Here is a 22,703-nt window from a genome sequence, read left to right on the forward strand (position 1 = left end):
TACAAGAAAATACAAATATCGAACACAATGGAAACAATAATGTGCGAAACGATTGGAAAATGCGCCACAGTCGCCGGACTCTGTGTCTCTGTCTCCGTCTCCGTGTCCGTGTATGTCTGCGAGTACAATCCGTACGTACGGTCAGCGTCTGGGGTTCGCGTCTCCGGTCAGAAGCAGCCGGCTAGCCAGAGGGCTCACAACGAGTCGCAATCGTGGATAAATCGATGGGCATTATCGCGAAGCTATCGACAGTTTCGAGTCAAGCGATTCTTCTTCTATTTTTTGTTTGTATTTTTGTGAAGCAACTCATATTTCAAAACATTTCTCACAGCCCGTAAAAGTGTTAACAATTCTCTAAGAAATCTTTCATAATTGTGATCTGTAGTCTTCGGTCTGTGCTCTGTGCAGAGCAGACTAGAGGGCGGCAAGGCAAGCCCAGTCTGTGGCTGTTGACAAGTGTTAAAGTGCAATGTGCTAATTATGTCACACAGGGCGTATGCGTGTTGTTGAAAGCAAATCGTGAAGTGAAAGCCAAAGCAAAAGGCGTAAGGGAAGAACAAGCGGAAGAGAGCTAAACGTCCATTCAATACTTGTTGCTGGGAATCGAATTATTGCCAGTGTGGAATTAAAAAAAAACAAATGTCAATTGCCAATGCCCTGAAGGTGTAACAAAAAAAAAAATGTGAAAAAATAAAGAAAGAAAAGCAAAACGAAACGAAAGGTAAAACGGTATGCAAAATGAAGTGTCAACGATTTGAGATGAAATTATCAATTGCTGGGCCGTCGCCGTCCGCCCAAATGTGATTTATTCCTCTCTATACATGAGTATCTGTGTGTGTGCCAGCGGCAGTGTTTGTGTCTGTGTTTGTGTTTGTAGTGTGCGTGTCGACAACAAAGGGAAATAATGTCATGCATTGGCTCGACGGCATTTCTTTGGATGACAATTTAATTAGCGGACGCGCCAGCGGCAGCAACGGCGAAAACAGCGACAGCAATCAGCGGAAATCAACGCCGTCGAGCTCATCGCCCACCAAAGCAAGTAGGTTGCACCTATACCAAAGTATGTACACTCTAACACAGATAGACACATGGATAGATACATGGATACCTATACAACAAACACACACAAACAATTACAACCACACACTGAAGGCTCTCAGTGTGGCCAAGCTTTAATTCGTTGGCGTGTGAGAGCCACCCGAGCGTGTTTATTTGGCTTAGAGCAGGAGCTGGGGGAAGCGCGGGTTTGAGGTCCGTAAGCGCATACAATCTATCTGACATCTACATATGTATATCCACAGGGAAAGCTATCTCCTGTTTATATCCACACGGAGAAAGCCAACTGCTAACTATATCCACAGGGAAAGCTAACTGCAATCTATTACCACAGGAAATGCAAATTTGATAGTGGTTTCAAATCAGCAAGGGGGTAGGTAACTAGGTCTGCAAAGGCAAGGAAAATAATACAATTTCTATTAATAGAAATGAAATAAGGGCTGCTTTAGAGCTTTGTGAACTATGTACAAAATATATCCAACAAATAGAGTCATTGATTTATCAATGGGTTAGAAAACCCTCACGTTTACCCATATTTCTGTTACTTTTTGTCTGCCCAAAGCAAGAAGGTAATACCACAGAATGGAGATAACATTGTTATAGTGTTCTCCACTTCATATTCATTCATCGTATTGGAATTCTACGAACTCAATTAACCTAAATTATTGAAAATTTTGCTAATATTCACATATAAAGTAAAGAAAAAATACACAGAAACTCATTAGAAAGAATTCATGGCAGCAACAAGCAGCAAATGGACTCTACGCAATTGCCACACCTGTTTTTCATGCCACAGAAGACATACATAATATTATTTCCAATGCAGGCCAAAAACAATTCAGTATTATTGGAATATTTATTTCAATTATGCCATGAAATGTACTTGAAAACGATTTTCCCCGATTTTCGATTGATTTTTGCTGCTCAGCAAATGAATTTCCAGCCAAAAAATTTGTCTTTGGCAGCCAGCAGCAATGGGAAAAAATCAAATGGAATTGAATTTTAATTGGGAAACACATTATTCCAGATTTTGGACCGACACCGAACCCCTGCCTGTGTGTGTTTATCTTTGTGATGCTCATAATTCAATATCAATTATCAAAAAAATATTCATCATTTAGTCCGAGCAATCAGCTGTGAATGGAACACACATTTGAGCATCATTTTCATATTGGGGTTTTTATGCGGCGGCGGCTCATTGAACTTGTTGGGAAAATATTTCCTTATATTGAATTTAACGATTTGCCATGCTAATTTTACATTGGGAAAGCAATTAAATTGGTCTCGCTTCCGTTACCTTGATCGTTCATCGATCATCGCCCGCTCAGCGGCCAGGAGCTAGCTGATTCCCATTGATCTGAATTTTCCGACCCATTTCGGGAGGCCTTCAATTAGCACAGCCGCGAAACGGAGATCGATTTTATTTTGGAAATAATTCACAGTATCAACAAAATGGCAAAGTGTTTTGGCTTCGTTGTAAATCCGAGGCATATGGCAATTTGATTTGTAATTTATTGTTTACAGAATCTCGTACGTTTCGTTTCCATTTCCATCTTCATTTCATTCCTCACGATGTGGCACAGACGTCCAAATAACATTACAAATTGTGGCAGCCAGGGTATATAAATAGACGCGGATCTCTCACCTTTTGGAATGACTGCAGATGACCCAGAAAAGCGACGGGGAAAACTAATTTAGTTTTGATTCTGACACAATTAATAGAAATAAATAAATGTCCGTGTTTGTGAGTGTGGAAATTCACTCGGGAAATCAGTGCTGGAATTTGTATGTTTATTAAAATTGCTGGAAACATATGAGTGGGAAGTTCCTTCTGCTTCTGCCTCTTCGGTTTTCAATTGAAGAATCCAACAGGTCATTAAATCTGTTTATTTATTTGATTCCATTTAATGCATTGGAGCTTCGTATAAGATCCATAAAATTAAAAACACATTATACCCCCCAATGAAAAAGGGAATCTCTGTCACCCTTTTGGAGCCATGTTCGGCCTGGTTATTATTCCTCATATGCTGGCCATTAAAAAATTTAACTGCAGCCAGTTTCCATCAAAGGCTGTGCCCCGCATTATGTGTATTTATGAAATCGTTCATACGCATAGACACGAAAATTCCTCTCGTTTGTGTGGCATAAAAAAAGAGAGGCAGAGGCAGCAGCGAGACCCGAGACCCGAGCAGGAGGCACACTGCCCCATAATAGAACCATAAACTGCAACAGGCGGCAGCAAAAAATAGACAGAAACTTGCTCATTTTGCTTGTTTGTTCAAGAGTTTGCCTGTGCATTCGGTTTTTGCTTGTTGCCTCAGCCTCACGCAACTTTCATTCCATCTCTCTCTATGGTTAGCAGTCCCTCTCCTTCTCTTTCTATTTCTTTTTCGCTTTCTATGTTTTTTTGAATCGTCTAGCCGCGGAGGAAGATGGAGTAGAACAGCAAGCACAGTGTTGAGGTTTAATATGCGGACAAGCAGATTAGTCGTAGAATTAGGGATGTTATGGGGGGTTTTTATGGATTTGGTTTCTTTTATTAGATTGAATTTTCTTTGATGATTAAACTGTGGAAGGCCTATGATACTTATTTTCACTGCAGATTAATTTATTTGTTGTGACCCCTATGGCTGTTGAACATTATTGTTGGCTTGGAAATCCATATTACGTATACGAAATGAGTAATTACATTTCCCAGGGTTTAAGGCATAAATCCAAAGAGTGATACTCGTATTTTAACTATCCAAACAACCCCGAAAAAGTTCCCAAAGATTTCCTATAAACTTAATCAATCTATTATTTCTTTTGTGGGGAAATATTCTAGAAACATTTCCATTCGACAGCCGTATATTTACTTTAGCCACTGTCTGCAGACGGTTTAGCAGCTCACACGCACATTCCGACAGTTTATTGGCATGCCGTATGCCGCACACCGCCGGGTCCGCTCGAATGCACCCTGCCCCCTAAGTCTGTGAGGCATGCCCCACACACATACACACACACAAACACACAAGAGTAGACAGAGCGAGCGGCACACGCATAAAAGAAACAACAAATAAAATGGTTGTACGCAAAATATTTAACACGAAAACACACAGAACCGAGCCCCAATGCCGGAGCCAAGTGGTTGCAGTTCCCAGTCGCGTGCCTCACAGGCCACAACGTATCCCGTATCCGTTCCGCCCCCGAACAGAGAGAGTGTAAGAGATCGCATATTGTATCTTGATCAGCAGGAGAGAGCCTTGTCTTTGTCGCGCTCGCGTGTGTGGGTGTCGGGGTCGTAGCATCCATCTGCTCCAGATATTTACCCATTATAATCGTACCTGACGATCTCGTTAATGGCAGAATGTGCTTAAGTGATCCATAAATTGGATAGATATTTTTATCGTGCGGCTGTTTAATTGTCCGCAGACCAGACATCATTTTCGCTTGGATACTGCGTTTCGTACAAATTACAAGAATTATTTATGAGTTCTTACTATTACGATACTGAGTAAGTGTTTATAAATAAAAGATATTCGGATATTCCATATTCAGATTGTTTTTACGGCTTAAATGTTTTCGTAGAATCAATAAATTGATGAAATATTTGCTGATTATTACGAGTAGATCTGCTGTTTAAGATCTCGACAGGCATATTTCGCATAACTTCTGTTTAAGATTAGTTGAGGGGTTTGCTGGCGTATCTGGATTTCATCTCAGCATATCATTTTAATATATTCCACCTTGATAAACGGCATAAATTAGCCAAGTATACATTATGTTTTGTGTCGGTCTTGGGTGTGTGTGTGTGCCAGTTATATAATCGTGTAAGAAATTCCTTTTGCTGGCAAGCTTTCAATGCTACACAAGAGAAAAGAAGAAAAGTCTCCAAAAGGGGGGGTTGGGGTGGCCGTTGCCTCTCAAGAAGCGAGGCTGATTCTGTAACACATGTAAATATTAATGAAGGATGACAATGTATACTTGACAACTTAATCGATAAATCAATTGCCTTTGCCAGAAGATAAAGCCTTTACTTTACCCCTTTTGAATAAAAATATATGTATATGTGTGTTACATGTGTATGTCTGGGCTCTTGTTGGATGGCAGGAGGTGGTTGGGTGCTGGTGATTGGTGCGTGTGTAGCATACATTCGGGCCCCTTTGGGGCATTGTGTAACCAACAAACCAGACAGTGTCGGTCGCCCATAAAGAATGGAATGTCATTGAACATCTAGATATTAAGCCACACACATCAATATCAGCCTGCCTGAATCTCACACATACTCCTCTTTAGATACTTGAAGGTGCCACAAATCAAAACCAAGACGTTGCATGCATTTGGACGCAATTTATCCAGATGTAAACTGCCATTGGCCCTCGCTTTTTTGGGGTCTATTTGGGGTCTAGGGGGTGGGATTTTGAATGCGCTTACACACTCTGCTCTTCTCCAAATAAACACGCTCTCAACTATTTGTAAACAAAAATCCCGAAAAGAAAAGTAACAAAATGAAATAGAAAAATCCAAAACAAAATTGTAGGAAAAACACACACTGAAAATCCAAAACGAAATAAGCAACAAAAAATAATTTTCCATTTTCATTATTATGATTTTGTTTTTGTTATTTACCCCGTTATCCATTTCATTCCATATTTTTGCCTTATTTTTCCCGTGTGTTTTGTTTTGTGTACGGTTGTGGTGTCTTTTTTTTGTTTTGTTTTTTACTTTATGTGTCTTTTGTTTTGTTTGTTTGTTGGTTTTTCTTTCACATGTGGGAAAACTAATGCACGACCATGCTCCGAGAACGAAGACGTCATGCACACTTTAAGCTAAACACCAGGTAAACCAAACCAGAAAACAACTCATTTACTTAGCCATAAGCTAATTAGCTTTAGAATTAAGTTAAGATCTTCCCATCAAAATAGTGACGACAGAGAACGAGAGAGTGAGAGATCTGTATAAGAGATCACAAGCTTTTCGTGAAAAATTGGCGTAAGGATCATGCGCAGATCTCTTATAAATATATATGGGGAGCTTTTAAGATCACTTAGTGCTTTTCAATCAATATATGTCTGGAAAATTATGTGCATAGTAGGATCAACAATAGATGGCGCTGCCTAAGAGATCTAGAAACTATCTTCAATACTAGATGGCTCTTTATTTGATTAAATCTCTCATACCATGAGAAGACTTTTCCCTAAATAAGTTTTACATGTAAGTTATTCTGCTAGCTATAAACCATCACTTTAGACAGATGAGTAGAGTCCATCTATTAAGACTTATGGATGGCCTAAGAATTTTCTACCCCTCCCGAAAACCGATTAAGTGGGTTTTGTGGGTATTGTAATTTCTGCCAAATTCCAACAATTACCCCGAAACAATTTCTTAAGAAAACAACTATCTCAAAGCGGAGAAAAGATGAAAATATTATCGCCTAAGATTAAACTGTCGCCGTCACATTTATGTCAAAATAAACAATAGATACAGCGGCGTGGAATGACAGGCGGCGATTAGCTTTGATACAAATTGGCACGGGATGGCAAAAGGTGTCGGGCTCCTTTAAATTATATTTATGCCCCCGCCAGCTCTACGTTATCCCTAGCTAATTTCTCTAATTGGTTGATAAATAACGCCGATTCATGCGCATTTTTCATAAGCGAAAAATTATTATTTATTAGACGTGATGGCCTCCCAGTGAACTTTACATAATGAATATTCGTACAGCAAGAGCCAGACGCTGTGGAGAACTATCCAATGGGGCGGAAATTATTTTTAAAAATATTGTGTGATGACAAATACACATATACGAGTATATCCAAGATTTGATGGGATCCACGATGGTGTGGGTGGCAGCTATAGTTTTTATTTAGGCCGCCAATGTCGCGACACATTTAACAAGGAGACAAAAACTGAGAGATAGACAGAGAGAGAGGGGGTCAGTGTCAAAGAGGGATCCAATTTATTTAATTTGGATCTCAATAAAAGAGCTGTTAATTTAATTGGAAATGTGGTTATTGTTAATTTACTCCATCATCTGCTGCTGACCAAAGATATAAATTAATTTCCCCTGCACTCAGTTGTTACAGCAGCTGTCAACCCACAAAAACCAGAACCAGAGCCCCAACCAGGAACCAACATGGAATGCGATTAAAGGCTTGATTAATTTCCATTTATTTCCTATGCTATCAATACTACATATAATCATTATATGTAGGACCTGCAAAAACCCTTTAATTTGAATAATGCAAACGGAAATAAATATTCGAGTAAATAAAGTCAATTTACTCGAGTATCGAGTAAAAAACTTTGCTGAAAAAACCACACGGGTCTAATTAGCTGGGTAATTGATTGTATAAGCACTGCCACTTTTTGTTAAAGCTTAAATATCGCTGACAAGAAGAAAAACAATAAATATTTGAGCAATTTTAATAATTTTTGTCACATAATTGAAATTTTCATAATTAATAGAAGAATTCTCGGGGTTTTACCTTCGAATCGGGAAATTGGCTTTTTTTGTTCCAGCTGACGTTGAGCGAGACAACTACGTCAGACAGTATTCGGTGCTGATGTTTGATCATAGTTTTTCTTGAATGCCCTTTTTGTGGAATTTTCTACACAGCTTATACATACAAGATAGGCAAGAAATTTAGGGGTGTACAAGGATTGCGAGACCTAATGCTGAACCTAATGGATTGGATGGTTCTTTAAGACTCTAACAGACCCAGAAATATCCTATTCTTCCTCTTAGAAACCCTAATCCATTGCAATGATTTCTTCCTCTGAATCAGGAACCGGAGATTAAGAAGCCCATTTCCATTGCAATGATTCCTTTCCTACCTCATTCGTTTCTCCATCCTTAACCAAGGGCATACAAAGTTCGTTGTCCTTTGATGCAGGTGCTTCTGCTCTCTCTCTCTCGCTCTCTCTCTCTCTTTTCTCGTCCGATTCTTTTTGTTAATCTTATAAACGAATGCTTGGCACAGCATGCGTACATTTCATTGAGAACGATGATTTGTTGTTCTTTCGATTTACTCGTTCGCATTTGCTTTATGAAACATTTTCTATTCTTTTGGTTTTTGTTTTTGTTTTATGGTTTTTATGTTCGTTTTTCATTTTTCTTTTAATTTGAATAAAAATTGAAGCGAGGTAGACAAAGCTTGTTGCTCTTGGCGGCGCGGCAGTGGCACACAAAGCCAATGGTTCAATGCCAGTCGTAGTCGTCGGCGTTTTGTTGTTCTAGTCGCGTTCTTTTTTGGCCAAAACTGATCTCGCCCAACTGTCAGTTTTCGGTACAGAGTCGACTCGTGCGGTTTTGCTGCGGTTGAAATCGACTTTTGTTCAACACATTTCACACTTTGTCACGCTGTTCACGAGATTCTACAAAGCAAAAAGAATAATTAATTATTGAAATTCAAGTAAAGACAGTGAATACGAGTATGTTGTGGCAGTGAAATTCGTCACAGTTCACCACAGATGATTGCATAAACATTTTGGGGAAAACCCACAGTGAAAGTGTAACCATTGCCATATAAACTGATAAATGAAAGGTGCTAAACAAGCAAAAACTCACTATGAAAGAAGTCGGAAGACCAACAAACGTTCGGAAAAGTCCGCCAAGTAAGCGAATTTCTTACTTTCCCTAGTTTTTCCTTTCGGTTATACCCTGGCCATGGCCCTTTCCTCTCCCTTTGGGCCAATGCCATTTGCACTTTATTTTTGGAATCAGACATCTGGCTCTTGATAAATATTGAAAGTCATTAAAATTTCTCTTCAAATATCCATACACTTCAGTGGTCGTTAAACAAACAATATTCGCCGCCTGGCCAACGGAACTAAAAATAATTCCAATTTGTTTATCATCGAATCGTGTTCGAATCGGGGGTACGGGTACATTGTCCAAGTTGATTTTACACTACAAAGTGGTACACAGAATCGGTTTTTAGAATGTTTATTCCAAGCGTATCTATCCCCACGATCTATAGCTATATGTTTTTCCGAGTGAGTGTGCGTGTAGACATCAATAAAACTGCCAAAGATTGCTTTGCTATCGATCATCAGTTTATCGATCCGATTGTTTGGTCTGCTTTCTTGGGGAAGAAACGTGCTGACGCCCAGCGCTCCGCTGCCCTGCCTCTTCTTTGTGTACACAAGTACCTACATATGTATGTATATATTGGAAAAATCGAAAAATAGAATTCAGAAATCAGGGATGGAACGTTTCAGAGGAACTGGAACATGAACTTATAAAAACTTTGAGTAACTGCAAGAAAATAAAATGAAATTTCATCAAATGAAGGAAAAATATTTTCTATGGATCCAATTTTTATTTATTTATTGGACCATTTCCAAGTGCTGAATTTTCCGAATATTGTCCCTTAAATTTGTGAAACAGTAAACTATTATTACTATTATCCATTTGTTTCTTTACCTGTAAATTCATTTACATATAAATCAATATTTCTTCATACATATGTATGTACATATATATACTTTGTTCTAATAAATCAATAAATCATTGTCGATTTATTTCGACCGCACCTAAAAGAATACTACAGATTATTCGTTGAAGATTTTAAGAGAACTTAAGAACATAAATCTAAAGAGCAAACATAAATCTCCCAAAAAAAATCTCTCTGCGATAAGCTGAAAAATATTCCAAACTTTTTTCCAATCAGTAGCCAAAATAAATGACACTTGGCTGAGTTAGGCATGACTGCCAAATATTCAAACACAAAAAGCACTCTTGTCATTTATTAAATATGGGAAAATATTTTCGGCTCTACGCATTCCACAAATTGTAGGGGGGGATGTCTCCCCAGAAAACATACAGAGGGTATAAATATATGTATCTATGCTTTTTTTGAATATTTGTTTTGGAATGGCGTATTCTGTGGCTCTGAGAGCTGCGATCTCTCAAGCGATCGGCAGTTTGTCAAAAATTCCCAGTGCAGACGGGCAGGCAGTGTCACATCGCTTCGGAATAAAAAACGTAAGTTATGGAAAGGCTGCAAAAAATCCTCCATTTTTATGGCTCATTTGGGATTTCAATAGATCTGTTAATCTGCTTAATTTGATTTGCAGATTTAAATGCGCAGTGCCAAGTGATAGGAAACTTTGGTATACTCTTCTCAGATCACTCTATTTATTTGCATAAGAAATTCAGGGTAAAATTTCCGTTATGCCAGCAGCCGTTGGATCGTAACCATTGGATAAATCAATTTATTTATGCTCCGTTTCGTTGCTGTAATTTATTGCTTTTCTTTGGTTATTTTCCTTTACTGAGAGCCGTTTTTTTGGTAGCACCAAAAGTCGGTGATATGTATATTTATATTTATTTTTCGTACAACGTCGGTGCTTTTTTCTCACTTTTTTATTATTATTTATTTATATGCGGCGAGTGTTGAAATGCCGTGCGCCATATAGCCGAAGAGAACGACTAACAATTGGTTCCAATGCTGGACCTAAAATCCGGTTCAGTTGAATTACAGCAGTCGTTGAAGACAGACTAATATATTTCGAGATTTGGGAAGAGTTTTGATAAACGGATCATTGGAAAAGTTAGGCATGTTGGTTGGCCGCCGTTCGCCCTGGCAACCGCTTACAAATCGCAGGTCCTACTCGTAGTTTTAATTGTAGATAGATCTATAGATCTCTGTTTAATGTTTAAGCAAATTATCTAATGCATGTTCGAACTTTACAGATTGGACAGAAAGTCATCGCGGGGCATGATATACGAGAATGAGGAGCTCAGGTTGCGCACCATCAACATAAATGCCGAAGTTGAACGAGGTAAATGGATGGGCTCTCAGGCGATCAAAGTCAGCCATAAAAGTGTATTTTTATGTGTTCAAGTCCCAAACAACAGGAAATCAAATAATCGTTTAATAAATAGGGTAAATGCTGAAAACAACCAATTAAAAAGACATTAGACGGTGGCAAACGATCGAAAACCAAAATAATCCCAACCAAAATATATCTATATAAATATAATTCTCTCTACCCACATACATACATACATATGTATATCTGTGCATCTATTTAGATATAGTAGATAGATATATGCGTATGTTCTGCGTGTCTATTCATAAAAAAAGAATAATAATGATTTTCATTGCCAAAACAGAAGGATAAGCGATTGTAAACAATGCGATTTAAGGTGTCAAGAAGGTCTGACAGCTCTGCATGGCTGCCACGTGCTTTGGTTGCCCCCGCCCCGCCCGCTTTGGCCAGTGCCTTCCAGTGGCTGTTGATTCTAATGGTTCTCCTGATTTTCCAGGGCAATCGGACATCAAGCGCCTGCGGCGTGAGAATGAGCAATTGCGTCGCGAGATCTGGACACTGCGGGACGAGTGCGATAGGCTGAACAAACGCTTCAAGGCGAAGCTCAATGAGCATGAGTTTGGCGGCTGTCGTGGCAGTGGAGGCAGCGGCGGCACTTGCCATGCCTACAGGTGTAGTGGTGGCGGCGGTGGACGAAGCAGCGGCGGTTGTGATGTAAACAGTGATGTAAGTTGATACATATATAAAGTGCGTGTTGCCAGATGCGAATTGGTTTCTTGTCCGTGTGCCCTTAAAGAGGTTTAAGTGTAAAGAACCGCAGGGAATAGATCAATAGTTAAAAAGATATATATTTGGTTAAATATTCTTTTGAATTTTAATTATTACTACTCTTCTGACTTCGATAGCGATAAGAAATTGACGCCTATCGGCATCAGCTGTTCAGCTGAAACACGTGCCATAAGCCGACCATCAAATTCGTGATTTAAAATACGTTTTCAATGACTTCCCAAGTGTATTACGATCCAAAGCTTGTATTTCTTTATTTGTGACTCCCATTCAATTTAATTTTCCCACCAAAACAGGACTCGGACTCATGTGATACGTGTCGCGGGGCAGACGATGGTCATTGCAGCGATGAATGCTGCCAGGAGGGTGGTTCCTGTGCCCCACTTAAGCCGCCACTGCCGCCAGAGGTGCCCGCATCATCATCATCGTCATCCAAGAATGAGGATTCCTCGCTCAAGGCAGATCAGCAGCAGCAGCAGCAGCCCATGCACTTTGATCATCTGTCGGTGGTGTCTGAGGAGACGCTGAGCAATCCGGAGATGCTTCAACAGTTCCAGCAGCAAGAACATCTAATGCTCTGCACACCGGATTTGAATGGATCGCAGAGCACGCTGCCCAGTTTGATGGGACCGCTGACACCGTTGACACCGCTGACGCCCATTGAGCTGGTGGCCAATCAGATGAACGACCTGCACGCGTCTGTGCCGCCATTGTCGTACTTTGAGAACATACTGTCGCAGCACATGGGGAATCCCAATTCAGGTGAGCGAATCCCTCCAGCCTCTGGAGAATCTTTAATCCGATTTCTAACTCTTCGTAGCCCTGACACCCACGCCCGAGCTGGGGAGCAGTTCGAGCACCACCACTGGCAAGACCATGCGCCACACCAATGGCTGGGACTACAATCTCCAGTCGCCTTTCACGCACCGCAAATATTCCAATCACACATCGCCCTCCCGCTCGCCACCGCCACCGGCTACGATGACGACTTTTGTGCCAACATCCACACAGCAGACGTTGCCGAAGATCGCTCTGAATGCTGCCCCACATCTGCCAGATAGCCCGGGGGACATCGAGACGGTGGCCATTACCACGAATGCAACGCAACAAGCGCTCAACAGTCCGAAGCATTTCTTTGCGCCGCTCAAGCCGCGTCTCAGGCTCAACACGAAGCTCGCCAACCAGGGCCAGGGGCAGGGTCAGATGCCAGATGCCCTGCCGCCAGGATCGCCGCCACCGCCGCTACGTGATCCTCCGGATATATTCGTGAACAATGCTCTGGCCTCGCCGTACCAGAGACGAGTCTCGCCACAAGTAAGTCCGCGTCGCCATCGCGCCCACTCGCATTGCCATGCCCACCAGCATCAGCGCCAGCACCCAAGCCAGCGGCACGACCAGGACCACGACCACGAGCAGCAGGAGGTGCCCCAGCATCCCCAGCACTGTGCCCTGCACCGCGCAGTGGTCGATGTGGCCGCTGCCGTTGGCTTGGGCTTTGGCCCCGCTGCCAGTGCCAGTGCCAGAGACAGAGACAAAACTCGGTCACATCAGGGCTCCAGCGTGCTGGACATTTACACGGCTGCCCTGGCAAATGCAGCGGCTGCCCGGTGCACGCCACTGCCTATGCCCCGCTCCGCAGCGGAGCCAATCTATGCGACCGCACAAAAGCCCTGCCAGAGCAGCTGCATCTCGGCCACGGCCCTGACCAAGCCCGTGATGACCATCACCACGAACACCACCAAGACCACAACTTCCCCTCTGAGTTTGCCAGCGAAGGCATCGAAGGTCCCAGCACAGCGGGAGAACGTTAGTCAGGTGAGGGATCGATCCTCTGGCGAGCAGTCGATCATCCTCGTGTCATAGTCCTCTCTCTCCTTTCATCAAATCTAGTCATCGAATCAGTTTAGCTGCATTTAAACGGAATCCATTGGCATTCTTCAATATCTTTATGCTTTCGATGTCTGTAGTTTGTACGATTTTTAGACCCCAAACTATTTTCGTAGCACATTTGAATATATTTCTCATGTTTGCCTCTCAAAATATATTTTATTTCTATCCCAGACTATCTAATTCCTAATCAAAATCAATTTTTTAATCTAACTAGCAAACAAAAGTCGTAAAAAACGTTAGAAAAATGATAAAAAATATAAGAATAGTTCCATCTTTGTTTTTTGTATTCCCATCTCAATTCAGATGAACGTTTCTGGGATCCAATTAATGTTTAGAAATTGAAGACCAAAGCATAAGTATTCATAGCTTTTAGGTATATGAATTTTGTAGATCTCTTATTAAATGTTAACCCAAAGCATTGAAACCGTTTAGAGCTTGAACCCGCATCGCTTGAAATCGCTTTAGAAAATTTGCAAATTATTTTATATGTGATTTCTAATGAGTTTCCTGTGTCCCCACAGACGGATTCGGTCAATCTGGAATCAATATTAAACGACATTGAGACTATTTCGGGAGACATCTTGGCCATTCAGCTGGAGAAAAGCAAGTCACGGGACAATCTGAACCATCGACAGGACAGTGACAAGGCGAAGAAGCCATATCGCTCCGAGATGAATCTGTATCTGCAGTACGACGGCACAAATCCGACCATTTCCCCTGCCACTGTCACCGGCAACACGGAGAGCGAAGCGGGAGGAGCGGTGACCACGACAACAACGTCCAGTGATTCGGGAAACAGTGGGAACGGCAAGCTGATGCGACGCACTCGCTCTCTGGAGAGGGAGCACACCGACAGCCCTGCACCGCACATACCCGATCCGATGGCACCGTTTCCCGACAAATGCACATATCTGGGATTCGAGCAGATCAATCAGGCGGCATCTGGACCGCAACAATCCCCGAATGGACAGCGTCCACCCATCAGTGCCAAGCCGAGCATAGCGGCCAAGCCGCCGCCTCCATTGCCGCCGGCACGAAGGCTACAAATGCCCACAGAGCCACCGCCTCCGCCACCCACATCAGCCAGTAGCATGTCCCCGAACAAGAGTCACCTGTACAAGACCCTGGCCACGGCAGCGGCCAAGCGGGCCATCTTTCGATCGTCTCCTTCGCAATTAACGCGCTCCCTGGATGTGGATCCCCCAGGAACTGAGGCGGAAACAGCAGCGGAGCAGGCGGCACAGACAGAGGTAAGCGGAGTCCTTTGATTCCTTCCGCCAAATTAAGATTCCAATACCCTTTCCAGGCTGATGAGCTGGCGAGGAGGAAGGCACGGCGCGTCTCCATATTGTGCGGCGCTGGACAAGCGCCCGAGGATGCTGCGGCACCTGTGACCACAGCACCCACGGCCACTGCCAGTTGTGTGGACCTGCCCACTGCCGTGCTCACGCATCCCAGCATCAAGGCCTTCAAGATTAGTCACAGCACACCGTCCTCGCCACATTCCTCTCGCCGGCGCATCAACAGCAATACCATGGCAGTGCCGGGGCATCCAGAGGTGACGGCCACCGCCTCGGCGCCGCCCAGCACCAGTCACCATCATCACCATCGCAAGGAGGGCAGCGATCCGGCGCCAATGACGACAGCGACTGTCAGTCGGACGAAGTGCTCGCGTCGTCACTCGGAGGGTACTGTCCATACGGTGCATAGGAATAGTGCTGCCAGCGGAGGAGGAGCAGCAGGCGGAGGAGGAGGACACCATCATCACCACAGCCACCATCATCCGCATAGCGGCATGGCGATAAGCAGCAATCCGCACCACAGCCACCATTCCCACCAGGATAGCAACCACGAGACGGCCACCTCATTATCCGATCGGAATTCCAACAGTTTCGCCTCCTCGCGTGAGTCCTCCACGAGCTTCAGCATGCGCTCCAGTCGCCGTAAGATCTCGATAAGCTCACACACGGGTGGCAAGATACCCTGGTGTGGCTGCTGGGGCAACGGATGCCTCTAGACGGTGGAGACGGAGAAGCAGTAGGAGTAGAAGTGGTTTCAGCTGCCGTCCAGGAATGTAAATTTCTAGATCTTCATATAGCCAAGCGCATATCCGTGTTTCTATATGTTTTTAGATAGGTTAGAATATAGTAAAAATCCAAAAGAACTTTTGCTTTTAGACAAATTTCCGTTCTGTGCAGTACAAAATGTCAGCAGTTCGTAAAACAAATTTGAAAAACAAAAATTAAAGAAATCGAAATTTGTTGTACATACTTATATTTTGCTTAGAATCGATTTAGTTGTAGTTAATTAACATCATGTAAATTCTATAAATGTATAAAGGAAAGCCAGTTAAATAATTGTTGCTCAATTGGGAGAGAATACCAAATCAGAAATATATTATAGAAAAAAGAAAAAGCACTCGGCGAACATATTTTAATATATTTTTAATCTATTGAAGTTTTAGGAATGTTATCCAAACAATTTCCACACATATGAGGAAGGGGCGGATAAAGGTAACACCACCCTCGCACAATTGGCCATGTGGGGCATTGAAATTCTCCCATGAATTCTTTCTGTAGTTTCGCTTTAAATTAAATTTTTTCTGTGGCAACTTTTTATAACAAATTTCATTTCACGCTTGTTGGCCACCTCTAAAGTTCCACTCAACGAATAGAACTGGTCTTTAAATGGGAGCAGATACAGAAAAACACAGTGGGAGAGAGAGAGGTAGTTGTAGAGTGTGTGGAAAAGAGAAAGAGCAAAGCCGCAATAGTAGGTGAAAAGGACACCGAGTCCGTGGCAGGAAACACTGCAGAAACAGCAACAGCAAGTGAGGGAAAAATGGTACGGTATGGGTCGTGGTACGTAACTGGAAACTGCAACTGAAATTGCGCAACAAGCGAAAATATACAATATGCAAATTAGCCGCAAATTAAGGTGTAAAAATGCATGACACACAAAACGCCTCTAGGATATATGCAGGAAACAAATTAAATTTTACCCCCAGTACCAGTGGCAGTACAAATTCTGGCTGCTGCCTGTGCAGGTGCGAAAGTACGGTATGGTAAGGTATGGCAGGGTCCTCTACAAAATGATAGAGAAAATAAAAAGTCAACAAGGGGGAAAAGAGCCACTGCAGTGCGCCAGAGAAAATGTAACCCAACACTGAGAGGCAGCCAAGGGCCAATCTACAGTTTATTTTATTCCTCACCATCGCAGGAAAACGGGAACTGGACTCAGTCCTCCATCACAGAGCAAAGCGAGCACTAAAGGACTCGGACTCCATTATTGAAGGACTGGGACTGGGATAGGGGACTCCATCACTGGCCAGCTGCCAATCAATTGGTTGGCACTTTACTCCGTTTTAGAAATAACAGAATTTATGGCATCTTCCCCGTTTAATTGATTGGCTGCCAAGTTCTGCCAGATTGCCGCGAATTTCCTTTTATTGCATTGTGTTTATCTACGGAGGACTTTTCGCCTGGGGCTCGCTCGCTCTGTTTCTCCTTGGCTTTGTTCCCGTGGCCATTGACTGGCTGCCAGATGCACACTCATCTGTTCCGTTGCTGTTTCTGTCTCTGGCAGGGACATGAGAAATCAATTTGTAATCATTATGAGCCCGTTTATTTGCCAATGAAACTAAGTGGCAGCGCATGAGGGCAATCAGCTTTCGAGAGCTCGAGTGCCGCACATAAACTCTTAGACGCAATGCTTAAAATACAAATTATACTTTTTCAGACAAAAGAAATTATAATATAAGCTACAAATCATGAAAATATAAAGAAAAATGCCAAAAAAAAATTACCTGCCCCGGGTGAGGCTCGAACTCACGACCTTAAGATTATGAGACTTACGCGCTGCCAACTGCGCCACCGAGGCCATGGATACGTGCGTGGTTAACATGTGTATTTGAATAGAACCAAAGGTGTCTCAGGTATTTTCGGGAATTCATCTTTATGAGGATTGGTCTAAATGGGACCCGATCTATTTGTAGGTGAGATGGACATAACCTTACACCTGATATGGTGTGGTGTATTTACTTAAATCATTTATTTTTAATTAGTGATTATTCCATCTATTTTTCCCTCTATTTTTTTTATAATTTAGCTGAAAGGTACTTTAATTAAGTTCCCTTTGAATGCACCTCTGAGCGCCCCGGAAGAACATATGTACTTATATTTGAAGCATAAATTATATAGAGATTTCCGTGTAATATTAAAAAACGGCAGGAATCAATACCAAATCAAATCTTCCTATTTAGTTGATAATTTGAATATTTTATTGCAATTACAAGCATTCAGTTTATTTAATTTTAGACCCATTATTTTATCTCTATAAATGATTTATCTGAATTCATAATAATGAAAGTATTTCAGACGGAAATGTATGTACATACTTCTTCCATTGTACAAATAGAGATATAAATTGCTTTCCCTCCGAAGAACACTCCTCAAATATTTGTGGCCACATTCGGGAAAACTTTTCTCTAATCAAATCTATATCAAACGATGCATTTCAAAGACTCATCTCAGACAGTTTGCCTCCGGCTTTTCGCCTAATGATTTATACGCCGTTCCCAACCATAACCATACGCGGCAACGTATACTTATTTAATGGCTTTTGTTTCGTTCTGTATTGCTGTGGTATTTGTTTTATGAACGTGTGCCGCCGTGGCATGGCGCCTTCAATGAGCCGTGTCTGCACATATTTCTCAATCATAGCGAGACTTTTCAGACAATGCCAGACAAGTATGCATATATCTTTATATATATAGACGGGTTTTTATGACGCTTGTTTGTGGGAAGGTACGGGGTGGAATGGAATGACTGTCTACGGCGTTTTATTATCATAAATTCAGTCGCTAAAACCCCATCCGTGGTAACCATACAACTGGGAAAGAGTTCCTTTGTTTGACGTATGAACAATTTGTCATGCGAAATTAAGCAGAAGCATAAAAATCAATGCATAGTAACTAATTAGTTGGTGGCTAAGGCAACTGCTCCTCGCTCCATCTGGTGCTGCTTCTGCTGATTACTCTGCTGCAACAGCTGCAGCAGCAGCAGTTCTCCGGGCTGCTGCTCCTTTGTTTGCCCGCATTAACTGAGTGGACAGGACATACCAGCGAGGAGAGCAGATGTGTGCTCTGGGAGCTGCTAAATATTGCAAGTAGCAACTGATGATGTCCCCTGGTGGCACACACACACACACACACATGAAAGGAGCAGCTGCTGTTGCAGCACACTCTTTTTTTTTGTCTTTTTATGCTCTGTTTTTTTTTTTTTGCTGTTCCTGGTCTTTTGAGCCAAACACTCACTTTGATCATTTTTCATTTTCCCGGACGACACATGGGCTCTCCCCCAAAGCCAGCAGCAGCAGCAGAGTTGTCTGCAGCTGCTGAGGATTCCTAGAAGTGGGTGGAAGGAAGGGGGTTCCTTCCTGAAAGAGTGTAGTGTATGTGTCTCGGTGACATTGTTGGACTTGCGTGATATTTTTATTAAGAAATATATCAAATGCACATAATGCACACACATTCCATTCTGCCTGCCATTCTCCGTAGCCCTGGGGCTCAGACAGACAACAGGAGCTGAGCTCTTCGTTATGCCGTTGGCCAAATGACACGTTATTATTTCCATTGTTAAGCGCAGGGTTTGTATTAAACTAAAGCTTAAACACACGATGATTGAGCAGGACACCATCTATCGTTCAGGCAGGACTCCTCCCTCTCTGGCAACTCTTCTTTGCTGTGAAATTCGAATTTGAAATTGCAAATTTATTCATACGCGTCGCGGGTCGTGCGGCTCACGTCAACCGTCAACGTTAAGTGACCTTTCCGAATGCCTGCTAACCAGTAGGTGGCAGAGAACCTAACCTGGCCACAGAAATGCCTGTGTTTCCAGTCAGCCGAGTGCTGGGAACACACAGAAATTTGCATAATCGCGTGAAGCTTATTTGTAAAATAAAGAAAATGCCAGAAATTACATATAACATTGAGGGGGCGCGCTCTGGCACTTCGGTGGAAGCGTCCTGGGTCAACGCGCACAGGATGTGTGCGCTAAGCCACCGTCTGAGCCAGGTTAAAAGCATTTCTGAATAATTTGCATTTAACATGCGCGACATGAAAGCCAAATAAACAATTGCCCAGGCCAGGACAGGCCAGGCCCTCCAGGCGACTCTTTCGGTTGAGTGGCAATTTGTCAAGCTGCTAACTGGCCTCTGCAAAATTTTTGGCCTGTTTCCTTTTTGGTTTATGCTGATTTGTTGCACTCGTTTTTCATTTGACTAAATGCTGCAAATGATGCGGTTTGATGTGGGCGAAATGTGAATGGGAAAGAGCTGACTTTACAGTGACTCAGTGGCCAGTGCTCTAAGCAGTGTGTCCAGTGGCAATCTCCATCGAGGGCGTATACTTAATCTGACTGCTAGCGTCCAATAACTTTCACTGGGCTGTTAGCCATGAATTATGAACGCTACGAAATTAACATAATTTAGTTATGAACAGGACACTGTCGCATCTCGTGCCGTTCCGTTTGGCTATCTATCCCCTCTATGCCAAATAAATTGTAAAACTTTTGCCCAAACTAAAAGTATAGAAGAAAATGTATTGTTCGGCCACAGCTGAAAGTCAATAAGCCAAGAGGGGAAAACTTTTGATCATCAATTTCTATGTATACCTAACAGCATATATCGCCTTTTTTCTGCAGAGGGTGCAGAGGAGAAAAGAGCATAAATTTGATTAATATTAATGCCGCTTGCTTGCTGTACAAGGACATGCAATATCAATAAACCCAATGGCAGACTCCTTTTTATGATTTATTGTGTTTTGGTCAGTGGACGTGGCCGGACCATGGACCACGGACCATGGACCATGTCGCAATTTCACCTTCGCTGCCATCATTCTCGTGCTCCATTAAACCTTTGGCGACACAACCAATGAGCCCCATAACGTGTGCCCTGATACCTTTTTTTTCTTCTGTTTTTCCTCCTACTGTTGTCCCAGTCCTGTCTAATATCCTTTGTTTATAAATGTTCTAATGGAGGGCAAATTATTATTTTTTCCTTTTTTTTTTTCCTTCGTTCGGTGTTTGTGCATGTCGGCGCTGCTTCCTTGACGCTGTTCGAGTGATAAATTGATTGGACTACATATAGGGATACAGGATACTCTCATACATACACATATTCAAGCAGGCAGGACATTCATATCGGCGGTCAGGCGTAGTACACTCCGCTGTCAACCCTGACTCTGTGTGTGCGTGTGCCTGGCTCTTTGGCCAATTTATGGTTAAGGTTAGTGGTCAAAGGATAATAGTCGCACACTGTTCACAGCTCTACAGCTAAATGGGTGGCAGGTCAGCCCACCCTCTGCTGCTGATGAGCCCTTGTTGACCCGCTGGAATTGTTTGCTCAAGATCAAATGGCCTGGGCTGTGGGAGCTTGCTTACAGGCATCTCCAACGTACCATCACCATTCCCAGGAGCAGCAAGAAATACTCCAAAGTATTATCTAAAAAGGGAGCGAAAAACTTAAAGGCGACAAAATAAATTCAAATATATTATGTACATTTTATTCCAGCTATCCTTTCAGGCGGGGAGCTACTTCAAGACTGCTTCAGCAGCAGCAGGCTAAGCAGACAGGGTATTCCCCGCTTCGTTGGAGGAGTGTATTTTGTATCCAACTCTCTCTTTGTTTTTGTGCAGGTTCCCCCGGTAAATTATAATAAATGTCATTGTACTTACCCAACGCCACATTGGGATTTAATTTATGGTGTGAAACTTTGCCGGCTGAGAATATTAGGGATGGGTATCGTTAAGCAAATATCGATATTGACCTAAATCAAAATATCACATAGAATATCATATCGAAGATATGATATCGTAATGAATATCGCCATATCGCCTTGAATATCGATAAAATCGATATTATCGAGCTATATATTTTTATAGTTATAATAGTATTTATTTACAATGTTTTTATAAGTATATATATATATATATATACTTATATATAAAATATAAGTATTAGACTGAGGTCGAAAGTTAAGTCCAAAAACAAATTTATTACAACAAAATCAAAAATATAATATTCTTCAAGAAAAAATAACTAAAATATAAGATGAGATCCTTTTTTTCTCTTTTTTTACCCATATGCTAACACGTAAAAAGTTAACTCAAATGTTAATTTGTCCAATCCTTCCGTTCCAAACTTTCTAAAAATAGCAATTGTGACAATTTTTCTGGCATTAGACGATTTCGAAGTGGGGTGATTGTCCGACCAGCAGCAGAAAATAGTCGTTCGCATGGAACTGACGTAGCTACAATGGGTAATACATCAAGCGCAATTTTGTAGAGAGAAGGATATGTATCCTTGTTTGAAGCCCATACTTGTAGGGGATTCGATTTTGGATCTGCCAATGGCGACGTTAAATAGTGAGACATTTCATCCCTTTCGTGCATTACTGGAGTTTGCTGCTTATGGAGCTCAGTCACCATTTGCCAAAACGAAGTTTGACTGTCGTCAACGTCCTTGTTTTCCCTTTGTTTGCCAGATTCCAAAGCATTATTGGTGTTTTTGTCAACGATGTTTTCATTCGAAAGCTTTTTGACAGCTGCAGCTACTGCTGCCTTATTTTTAAACAGGATTTTTTTAAATCGTGGGTCTATTAGTGTTGCCGTTGCCAATATCGAGACCTTGAAATACATATCAATAGATATAAGTATGAGAAAGTTAAAAATTTCTAGTTGTTTAAATTCATTTTATTTACCTGTTCTATATGACCAAACCGTTTATTTATTTCTGATAATATAGCTTGACGACACTTTTGTGTTATTTTATCGTCTAATGAAACGTTATTTATGTCGTCCTGCATTTTATTAATTATTGGTATTACCAAACTGGCTGTGCAGTATTTCTGACCTGATAGGTCCTTTGTTGCAGATTCCAATGGTCGCAGCAATAATAATAAGTTTTCTGCTGCTTTCAACTCAATGCCATTCAGCATTTGAACATCAGTTCGCAGTGCCATCAATGCATTATTAACGTCTGTCTTAAGCAACAAAAAGCGCTCTAACATATAGAACGTGCTATTCCATCTAGTAGCGACATCTTGAATAAGCTTATGTTCACTTTCATATTTACGAAGTTCGCTGCTCGCAACTGTGCTTTGCTTAAAATATGTTATAATGGCTTTAACTTTGGTTATTATTGGCTTTATACAT

General features: G+C 41.9%; 1 protein-coding gene and 1 non-coding gene across 15 annotated transcripts; one reads left to right on the top strand and one right to left on the bottom strand.

Annotated features, from left to right (window-relative positions):
* Positions 1–702: 702 nt before the first annotated feature.
* LOC111073459 (SH3 domain-containing protein C23A1.17) lies at positions 703–15,890 on the top strand. Of its 14 annotated transcripts, none has more exons than XM_022365772.2 (8): positions 703–1,039; positions 5,839–5,875; positions 10,736–10,824; positions 11,312–11,541; positions 11,898–12,363; positions 12,422–13,416; positions 14,013–14,741; positions 14,798–15,890. In XM_022365772.2, exons 1-8 carry the CDS (start codon positions 910–912, stop codon positions 15,506–15,508), a joined length of 3,387 nt encoding a protein of 1,128 aa, XP_022221464.2. In that variant the 5' UTR covers positions 703–909; the 3' UTR covers positions 15,509–15,890. The 14 variants fall into 14 exon arrangements, with proteins under 14 accessions (XP_022221464.2, XP_022221553.2, XP_022221480.2 ...); XM_022365861.2 differs by having other exon boundaries at positions 12,422–12,915; positions 14,798–15,889; XM_022365788.2 differs by having other exon boundaries at positions 955–1,039; positions 5,792–5,875.
* A 1,407-nt stretch (positions 15,891–17,297) lies between these two features.
* On the bottom strand, positions 17,298–17,370 carry Trnam-cau. Its single transcript has one exon. It is a non-coding gene; the product is annotated as a tRNA-Met (tRNA).
* Positions 17,371–22,703: the final 5,333 nt, after the last annotated feature.

Source organism: Drosophila obscura, unplaced genomic scaffold (assembly GCF_018151105.1).
Source record: "Drosophila obscura isolate BZ-5 IFL unplaced genomic scaffold, ASM1815110v1 contig_4, whole genome shotgun sequence".
NCBI lineage: Eukaryota > Metazoa > Arthropoda > Insecta > Diptera > Drosophilidae > Drosophila > Drosophila obscura.